Source organism: Lepeophtheirus salmonis, chromosome 13 (genome assembly GCF_016086655.4).
Source record: "Lepeophtheirus salmonis chromosome 13, UVic_Lsal_1.4, whole genome shotgun sequence".
Lineage (NCBI taxonomy): Eukaryota > Metazoa > Arthropoda > Copepoda > Siphonostomatoida > Caligidae > Lepeophtheirus > Lepeophtheirus salmonis.
This window is the reverse complement of record NC_052143.2, coordinates 957,067-967,739: the sequence shown is the minus strand read 5'-3', so window position 1 is coordinate 967,739 and position 10,673 is coordinate 957,067. Positions and strand designations below refer to the sequence as shown.

Here is a 10,673-nt window from a genome sequence, read left to right as displayed (position 1 = left end):
TGACGTAATTAGTAGTAACTACGTAATTTCAGCTGTTTATAGCTTCCCTAAAACATCCATAAAGACCGTTCCTGAGACTAAAATTTTTTATTAACCTGACGGATAGGACTGTAGATCCAACCCTATTGATAGTTAATCAAAGAAACTTTTATTAACTATTTAATAACTCATTTTAATGCAAATGTATGAAGTCATAGGCTTTTGACCGAGATAATATTTTGTCGTTGCAAATTTCAAGTCTCAAAATCGACAATTATTTAAAAAAATAAATTATGACATAACCATAAATCCCAAGCAAGTATACGACTTTTGTAATCATATGAATCATCAATGAGTAATGTTCCTTCAAAATAATTTAGTTGTGAGCAGCAATCACCATGTTACATATATGGATTTGAAGAAATTAATTTGAATATCCTTTATTTATTTTTCTTTCTAAATAAGAATTGGCAAGTTTCCATGATTTTTATTTTACTTATTTACATAATTTAACAACATATAAGGTACATAGAAGTAATATTAATAACTTGGATTTCAAAAAAAACATAATGTCTATGAAGTACATTTGGAGTAATTAAGACTGTACAATCATAGAATGTTGACCAAGGTTTCGTTCAAAATATTATAACTATCAATCCTGAGGAGTTGTTATGATAAAATCTATCAAAACAACAATTTCTGAGTCATTTTCTGACCTATATAGACAATATTTGTATTGCATGTGTACAACTATTATTGAAAATGAGGTATATTTCTTTTATTTGCCCGTTTTTAGAAATGGTAATCTGAAGAATGAATTTTCTGTTCAAGAACTATTCTCAACATTATTTAACTCCGGAGAAGTCACTTCTCTCCGTGCTACATTCAATTATATTCAAAAGTTGAATGAGCATTCGTGTGTCCACATAAAAGACAGAGATTAATCTTGATGATTCGTCGTGGAGTTATAATTGCAAATCCTTGTTGGACTCAGAGTAGAATTTAGGAACCACTTGGAGTAATTCTGTCTAATTCCCTACATCCCTTCCTCCCTTGTGACAGCTGATTGTAGGTGATGTATTCAAACATCATGACATCCAAGCTGTTTTTCTCCTAAACATTCTTCAAATTGTCAGTGTTACCTTGTTGATTTTCGGTTTCTTTTTTTATTAATATGACCAAAATAGCCACAATTTTCATTAGTAGGGGTTCAAACCCTTGCCCTCCTTGCCATTTAAAAAAAAATCCGATATACATATATTTCCAAATTTACTTATTGATATAACTATTACGGTGTTGATAATTTTTGGGGCTACCTCCCGCCTCCTTTCAAATGATGAAAGCAAACATTGCCCCTTTTCATAGGTAATTGCAAGGAATGTAGATAGTTTTTTTTGTCACATCAAATTGCTAAGAAAAGGTTGTATTCCCAACAAATTCCTAATGCATATTTGATCAGTTGTTATCTCTCTTCTCTTATTAGTGTTCGGATCCTTGGGATAATTGATCTACTAAACTTGAATCATAATGACCTATTATAATTAAAATATTCCTATTAGTAAATAACAAATAATTCAAAAAAATGGGATAAAGGATGTTCATAGTTTGTCAGCTGCCAAAAAGTTAAGTTGTAAACATATTTCCACTTACACAGTAGGCCAACTACCAATTAAACTTTAAGTCCCTTTTTTTTACTCTTATTGAAGGAAAGGTTGAGAGAGTCAATATAGTTTGTTATGTGTCTTAAAAGGTTTCCCATCAATAATATACTGAATAAAAATATATACGATCAAGTATTAAATATATCCTTTCAACTAAATAGTCCAACAGTTGGCAAGAGGAACGTAGTGGGCCAAATACAAACTAATTTAAAGATTTTTTTTTTCTCATTTCGGAGGAACAGTTTGACAAATAGAATGAAGATGGCGTTGTGAGTAGTGTAATATAATTTAGAGAAATAACAATACACATGAATATGTTGTAGCTTGAATCAAAACAATAATACTTTACACACAATATAAAATATAAATATAAAAAATAGGATTGATAAATATATAAATAAATTAGTCAGTCGCTCATGTATTAAAAATATGTTTTCAAACAATTAAAATGTCTTGAAGAAGATTCATTCCTTTTGCTTTACGTAGAATTTGTACAAAGGTATCAAGTTCTCTCGGTTCAACGTCCCAATTTAGTACACTGCCCATGAGTTGTAATTTTGGACGAGAGCTGACAAGTTTGAGTGCTGAAATAAGAGTTAATGAACAATTCTGAACTATGAATTCTCTCAAAACCCCAAGAGGATTGAGGAACAAAATCTCATCAAGAAAGAAATCGCTAAAAAAATAAGCAGGTGATTCAAATGAAAAAAATATTTTTTCTAGTTCAGGTGAATTGATCAAAAGGTACTTGAATACCTCCTTGGTAACCCTGGGTTCATGATCTATCTTTTGTATCTTGAGGGATCTAAGGAATGGAAATAAAACTTCCACTTCGTGCTGGCGTGTAAGTTCATCTTCTGTCTCTAACTTTAAATGAGATATGGCCAAATTCTCCAAAAGATGACAATTTCTTCCAATTGTTAGGAAATCCTGAGCACGCATGAACGTTGAAGGACAGTCAATCTCCAAGCTTCCAATTTGTGATCCACAAGCCTCCAAAAATCCTTTCAAACCAATCAAGTATTTAGTATCTTCATCCCATATCAATGTAATATGATCTAATATTGTATTCCTTTCAACCAACATTTTTCCAATGGAGGGAAGATACTCTGATGCTGTTAGTTTTAAAGTACGTAGTTTTGGACACACATCCACAATTTCTAAGAGCTTTTCAGATCCTGTGTAGTAAATTAAGTTTAAAGGGCGAATACGCTCAGGCTTAGGATGGTAATGACCATTCCCTTGTCCTCTGTAGTAATATTCAATCCCCTCATGGAGATTATGTATGTCCAGAACCTACAAGAACAAACACATTAAATATCATAACTTGAATGCCAAAGATTTAGCTTAGTGTTTACCTCCAAATTTTCCAAATACCGTAAAAGACAGGCAATCACTTTTGGCACTATTGTATCACAATTGTTTCCATGTTTTAGGATCAAATCCCTTAGATATCTACAGCCTGACGATTTTGAAAGACCACAAAGACCCAAGAGACCAATCCCTGTAACTCTGACAGAATAAGATATATCTAGATATACCAACTTATGACAATTTTCAGATATAATAAACATCATAGAATCAGTGCAGACCTGCTGCAATACAAGACTTTGAATATTAACAAGTCTTTTGATTCCTTTAGTTGCTAAGGCAGTACCTAGTTCAGAGATCCAAAATTCCTGCATCTCTTCATCGACTTCTTCATCAATTGAATGCACCACAAAGCGATTTGTTCGTTCATTACACAGGAGCATAAATAAAAAGTAGAATCCCTTACTAGAAGTTACCAATCTAGAGGCTTCTGCTAGGACGTCCATGACATCACTTACTAGGAATTTAGTCAAGTAGCTTCTTTCTCCCTTGAAAGACTCGATCCTTTTTTTCGATGGTTTCCGTTGTAGTCGAGCACCAGAAAATTTACGTAGTTTATCCGAATAAAAGTATTCCTTGAGAAATGGAATATCAACAACCTCTGATTCCCTTTGATATCCCTCATGCTCTTCGATGATTTCTCCACTTTTAAGTAAAAGTTCCAATACTTTTTTTCACGCAAATATCCACGAGTTTATCAGGAAATAAATGAGGAATCGATGATCTTCTATAAAAATATGAATGTGGATGAGTAGAAACATGAACACCACCTCCTAAGAGAGCCATGCTTAAATTGTAATATCTAAACTAAATGATACTAAGGAAATTATCTGCTTTCCTAAAAGAAATTCAAAATATAACTAATGAACACGACTTTCATAATCTTTGTCAGGAACGCCGAATTTTTTTTTTTTCAATAGACGATAAAAGCGTCTTCTTTCTATTTTAAATAATTATCAAAGGCAATGAATTTTTTACGATACAACTTTTTAATCTGCTCGAATAAAAATATCTTTAAGGATATATTTTTATGAGATATAAATTTGTGTTTATGGACTCGTTATAAGTACATTATCTAGTATTACAGTTTACAGTAAAATATCTGGATTTTGAAATTTTAAATGAAAAAAAGAAACGGAACAATTCATTTTTTTGGTCACTCAACCGAGTGAATTAATTTTTTTCCCTTTCATAGTAAATATGAATCAAATATCAACAGAATTAAGAAGAACACATTGCTTTAATTAAATAAGCAATAAACATGTCATTATCCATTGCAATACTACATTATATGATCTTTATTATAAATTTAGATCAGAGATTGAAGATATGCTTTGAAATGACTCATTCATACTTGTTTTCGAGAACGTAGAACAAGCCCCAGTTAAATAACAATAAGTTTGTAACAAAGCTATTTTTCTTTGTTTAATTTAGGGTAATATTCGTCACATTTTGACTATAAATGAGAGCTCCCTAGGCACAAAGTACTTTTTTTAAGACTAACTATTGTCCTATTTTGCATTAACTTAATTTACTGCTTCAAATCTCCCACGTTGTAAAAAAAGCAAATTTTGTAAATACGTTTAAATTTACAAATTAAAATCATGCAATGGATGATATACAATTGTACTGGTCCTGGTTTTGCATTTTTAACTTAAATTCCCGATTAATTTAGATCACCCCGTATTTTTTTTTTAAGAAAAGAAAGTTAAGATATTCTTTCGATTATGCACCCTTTAAATATATAATCAAGAAGGGGATGTATGTAAAGAAAAAACTCAGTATAACAATTAGAATAACTCTTTTTTTCCCTTCATTATTTAATAATCCGTGAGTGTGTTAACATCTCCCCCTGAAAGAAGAATTCTCACCTATCTCTGGTGTAAATTGATTTAAAAGTGTTTAAAAAAATAGATATATATGACTTTAAATATAATTATAACATTTTCCCTCTGCTAATGCCATTTATAACGTAGAAAGCTCTCCTCCCTATAGGAGTAATTTATTTTCTTCTCTTTGAATCATAAGAAAAACAGCTCATATTAGAAAGTGTGTACCTTATTTCTCGCTCCCGGCTTCGCCTCGCGCTCTTACAAAACCACCATCTCTACATATAATACTAAAAACCTGTAAGCGAAGGCTTTAACACATCCTTTAAAAATGAGGATGAAGATCTGAGAAATTATTTTAGGGTAATATTTAAATTCAATATTAAGCCGATCGAAGGCCTCTTTTTAGGTATAGGTCTCCATTCAAATATTTGAATCTAATAAATGAACATTTTTTCCATTAAAAAAAAGTGAAAAATGGTTGACAAATTGTTCTTATAATTTCTCAGATTTTCTACACCTATTTGATCAGGGGGTGTATTAAAAAATAATTTATTTCTATTTCCTCATTTCACTGAAAACTAAAACATTTTATGTACTCCATATTACTCTAATACTGCTAGGACTCCATAAACTAAGATTATTTATGTACTCGCATGCCAGGAATTTTATGAGCCAAAATATGCAAGTTACAAGAGATAAAATGATTACCTAAAATGCAGGTAAAGTTATCTTTTTAAACGACTTTGTTGCACTTAATAATAAATCTCATGAAATTCAATAAAGTATTGATTGCATATTACTCAACTTGGCAATGTGCTAAATAAATATCAAATACAAAGTTATATTATATACAAAAAATACTTTGTACATTTAACTTGATTCAATTGGGATACCCGAATATTATTTATGTAATTCAACGACGCAAAACCAGACCTAACAGTTCTATTTGTCATTTCTTATAAATCAAATAGCAGCAGATATTCGACGTAATATGATCTCAAATACGAATTATTTATATATAAATATTTGTATTTCAATTTGATGCATATATTAATTGACACACATAATTGTATAAGGAATGAGGATTAGAAATGTCTTTGAACAACCTCTAAAAAGTTACAATAAATAAAGAATTTATTGAATTTGATTAAATAATAAATCATATGACTTGACAAAATGACGTTGTATGAGGACTAAAACTTACGTAATATGAATAAAAGGCTACATACTTTAATGTTAAAATGACAGACAAAATATGTGTTCTCTATAAATGGTACTCACTCTAAAATGTATGGTGATTTTAAACGTAGGTACACAATAGTGTTTTGTGGGTCCTTATTCATTCGGTTCAATCCATTCTTGTTTTAGGACTGCTCCTCGTCCTCGGGATTGGCCCTAAAATTTATAAGCTTTATTATATCAAATAACATATATGCCATATCTATTAAATGTATTGCACATATATCTTGCAAAAAAATTTATGTTTTCATTATAAATAGAGTAGGTTTACCCACCCATTCTTGGGAGATGAAGAAATTAAGATAAATTAAGAATTCTTCAAATTAATATACAGCAAAAAATAAAAATAAGAAAATTTTAAGAATTATTATCGCTGCTTGTTAGTATGTATCTTTTTACCGTTTTTGTATAAGGAGATAGAGTAAGTTTGCCGAACGTTGCCCGTGACATTAATAAATTAAAAGTAACACTAAACTCTTTTATTTTTTTTTTAAAGAAAATTATATGGGTAAGGAAAGGGAAAAAAATTCAAACTTAACTATTGTTTGCTCATTTTTAATATTATTGTCAAAAATCCTATTTCTTATTCTTTCTTTTCTTTTCTATATCTAATAATATCCTTTTTAAAATAAGTTCTCAAAGATACATACCAACCCGCAAAAAGAATCATTCTAAAAATATTACGTTCTTTATTTTTCTTTTATATAAAATAGTCGTTTGTTTGTTAAGAAAATGATTCTTAGAAAAATGTATTTAAAGTGCACTATGTCATTGAACAACAAAAACAAAATGTTACGAGAACCGTTTCTGGAGTCTTAAGATGCTACATAATAAAATTCCAAAAATTTAATTGATTGGTTTTGGCTTGATATCCGGACGAACACATCCACACATATATTTGCATTTAGCTCGTACCATTTTTTCGAACGTTTTAGTCATAAGACGAATGTCAGTAAAGTTTGTTCCGAAACTCTTTAATTTTGAGTAGAATAATTGTGCCATTCTTTGACAAATATGCAACATCACAATCATGCCTCAGCCTGATATTCAAAAGATTTGGTGTGTTTGATTAAAGGACAGAGATTCACAACGTTTGAGGAGATAATAACTGCATCACTGAAAGAGCTCGAGGCTTTACCGAAAAGTGCTTCAAAGATTTGAAAAAAACATTGGCACAAGTTGATTGTATCTGAGGGGACAATATAATTATTGATGAGCAAATATATATTTTATCTTAAAAAGTACGAGGTCCACCTACTTTTTGAAGACACCTCCGATAAGATAAATTTAATTTACTTAATTTTAAAATGTATTCTATTTTAAAAAAATAATATACACAAGAAAACTACCCTGAATAACATAAACGGGATCTATTTACCTTCTTTAAGGACCCACAAGGGAGTCTGGACTACGGTCCTAAATAAGGGCTGAATCAACAATGTATACAATATATATTACTCATATGGTTCGGTATATGAGTACTTAACGTTGTGTCAGACCAAATGAAAGACCTAAGACTGCAGTCCCGTCCAGTTCAGTCTCGATCTGGTGCAGTTCAGTCCTGCATGTCATTCTAAAACTGATAAAGTTATGTGTTGGATATTATACAGGTGTCCACGATAAATTGGAACTATCTTAAAATTCAACCTGCTTGATAAAAATGGAATTTGGATTGTATTTGTTAATATGAAAAGTTAGACATGATATTAGACAATAAATTTATTCAACGTGTCCTCCTCAGCAGCCACCATCTTCTCCATCCTGCCCCCAAAGGATCTGCATGCCCTGATGACTTCCGCAGAATCGACAGCATTCCACTCCCTCGTAATGGAGCCCGGAACATTTGTGGTCAAGACCGCAGGACCTCTTCTCTCTCCTTGAAAGCCACTTGTCATTCTGGACGTTGTAGCTTCTGTCGACAGTCCAGTACTTCGCCTTTATAGGTCCTCAAAGTGCTATTGGGAAAGGAATAACAGTTGGTATGCTTGACTTGTTTGGCAAACTACCAGATGATTTAAGCAAAGATTGCATGATACTCGTCGGAGAAGAAGATAATTCTTCCTCCATGGCTCTTTAGGGCATTGAGGAGACGCTTACCATTGGTGAGCCTGTTGGTCTTCAAGGATTCCGTGAGTATGTGTTGTTTGGCCATTTGGTATGACCTGTACCCGAGGTCCTCATTCACAGCCTTGGAGACCAGCTGCTTGCTCACTCCACGGTTCTTGGCCAACCTGTACAAGGAAGTCCCCGGCGAAGCCTTGATGGACTTCCGGAGGCCTTCAAGGAAGCTTGGGGGGAACCCCGGATTCGGTCACTTCTGATGTTGTGGGCATTGCAGCAGACTTTCCCCTCAACCTCCCAAGCCGAAAGGTGAGAGGGGGGAGTAGTAGGTTCCAAAATCCAGGAATTTCAAAAAAATTAGTACCCCCCCTCCCAAATCAATTTAAAAATTTCTTTTTTTCTATAAAAAGGTTATTGAGAAGAAATATTAATGGTAATTATATATATATAATCCTGCGAACGGCCCTGGGTTTTTAAGAATGGACTTGGCTGAACCGAATAAATAAGGACTGACACATACGCTATCAGTACCATAGCAAGTAGTGTGCAGGAATATATATATACGTATACATATATAGATCTCAAATGACTTATGTTTTGATACAAAATCCAGGAAAATAATTTTTAACATTTTTTTTCCAATTAATTCTTTTATTCTCAAAACAGAGGCCCGATGTTATGGTACGGGTATACTAATGCATAGTAAACAGTTGTATACTAAATTTGTATTGAACCCGTCATAAAAACCTTGCCAAAAAATAAAAGAAAATAAAAAATTGAGTTTGTTCACTCCAAAAGAATCCAAAGATTTTTGTATAGTTTTGAATTTTAATTATTTTTTTCATCAGCGTGTACATTTAAAAATCTTGCTATATTAAATTAAAATGAATCAAAATTATGCAATTCCAAGTGAAATCAATCAAAAAATGTACATTTTGCACAATACCATTCTTATTTTTTTTTCAAATTTGGCGCATATTTTAATATTAGTTCGAAAGACGAAAATCCAAAATTTGAACCTTGTTTGTAAGCTGGTTGAGGATCAAGAGGCTTCTTAAGTCTTTGCTTCGATTCCACTAACTCTATTTTTAAATATCTGTAATTTGAATGTTTTTGAAGATATCAATCTACTTTAAAAACCATTGAACTGATAATTTTTTTCAAGAATTTTATTATTATAGAATAGCTGCACAGCTTGGAATAATGGGCAGCTAGCACATCGTTACTTTGCTAATAATAAAATACCCTATCTATTTGGTTGTGAGTTGTTGATTCAATCGTTTCACTTGAAACATTATGACTACTTGATAGTACAGTATTGAATAAAATGTTCTATAAGATTTTAATATTACAAAAAAATCATAAAAAAATATATGTTTCTTTATTTAGGAAAGGTTGCGTGACATAAGTATGTAGATGACATTGTGTGAAATTTATGAATTTTCTTGGAAGATATATTGACGCACAAATAAACATGTACGCACTCATAGTCGATTATATAACTTTCTTGGCAAAGTTTTCTAAGAGGTAAAGAGTACAAAGAGTTGACTGTTCAAAGTTAGACTCAAAATATATGAAGGTAATAACTTATATGTATCAAAAAAATATTAATTTTAATTAAAAATTACTGACAAAAAAACAAACAAAATATACATAATATTTCTGTTTTTTATGTTTTTATCTTTAAAGCCTGACTTTATCTCTCCCGCAAAGAGATCACATTCCTTCGACCTGAGTCAAAGTACTTAGATACATGATATGCTTTTGTAAAAAACTCTATCTGCCTTATTCATTACTGAGTGATTTGCTAAGTATTCTTGAATACGCATAAAAGCTATTAAAAGCTTAAACAATTTAAAAGGAATCAACAACTGCGTTTAACTTATTCTTTTAAAAGAATGAAATACATTCATAGAATACCAAAATTAACGGATGATACATTTTTATCATGACATATGTATTTAGCTATGTTGAATAAGTTATTTATTTTATTGAGTGTGAACTATTATACTTATCTCATTGTTTCTAATTTCTAAAATATAGCTTATGTTATTTTGCATAAAACACATGTTATCATTTTTTGTTACTCAAAATACCATTTTACAAAATATATCATAAAATATTTACTTATACATTTATGTACCTACTATATAAGGTGATCCAGAATTAATTAAAGATCCATTATTTTTAACATTGTTTGTAGAGATTTCATTATCTAGCGGGATGAGGCTCCAGCCCACACTTCAAATGAAATGCAAAAATAGTACTAAGACAATTTTGAGTACTTTTAGAAAGAAATTTTTTTTTGGCCTCTCTCTTTACATGATCTTAACTTTGTAATATATGAAGTGGCCAAGCGGGGATGCCAAAGAAGTTTCAAGGCTCTCCAAGGATTTACTCATCGCAGCTATGATGACAAACATATCGGAAGACGTTGTACGTACAACATAAATTTTGCCAGCCTCAAGACAGAGACAAGACATGCTTCTACATAAGATGGACAACCATATTGAATGAGATATCGGTAAAT

The 10,673-nt window shown here is 31.4% G+C and overlaps 1 protein-coding gene across 2 annotated transcripts; it reads right to left on the bottom strand.

Moving 5' to 3' along the window:
- Nucleotides 1–1,907: 1,907 nt before the first annotated feature.
- LOC121128024 (uncharacterized) lies at nt 1,908–4,512 on the bottom strand. 2 transcript variants are annotated; one of them, XM_040723601.2, is made up of 3 exons: nt 3,298–4,512; nt 2,999–3,235; nt 1,908–2,936 (listed from the first exon to the last, which is right to left on the bottom strand). In XM_040723601.2, exons 2-3 carry the CDS (start codon nt 3,215–3,217, stop codon nt 2,076–2,078), a joined length of 1,080 nt encoding a protein of 359 aa, XP_040579535.1. In that variant the 5' UTR covers nt 3,218–3,235; nt 3,298–4,512; the 3' UTR covers nt 1,908–2,075. The 2 variants fall into 2 exon arrangements, with proteins under 2 accessions (XP_040579535.1, XP_040579534.1); XM_040723600.2 differs by having other exon boundaries at nt 2,999–4,512.
- Nucleotides 4,513–10,673: the final 6,161 nt, after the last annotated feature.

Excerpts from the sequence above, each read along its gene's own strand:
- LOC121128024 (XM_040723600.2), bottom strand. The coding sequence starts at position 3,457 with ATGGACGTCCTAGCAGAAGCCTCTAGATTGGTAACTTCTAGTAAGGGA. Across the intron at positions 2,937-2,998 it reads GGTATTTGGAAAATTTGGAG|GTTCTGGACATACATAATCT; the intron begins GTAAACACTAAG and ends TTGTTCTTGTAG.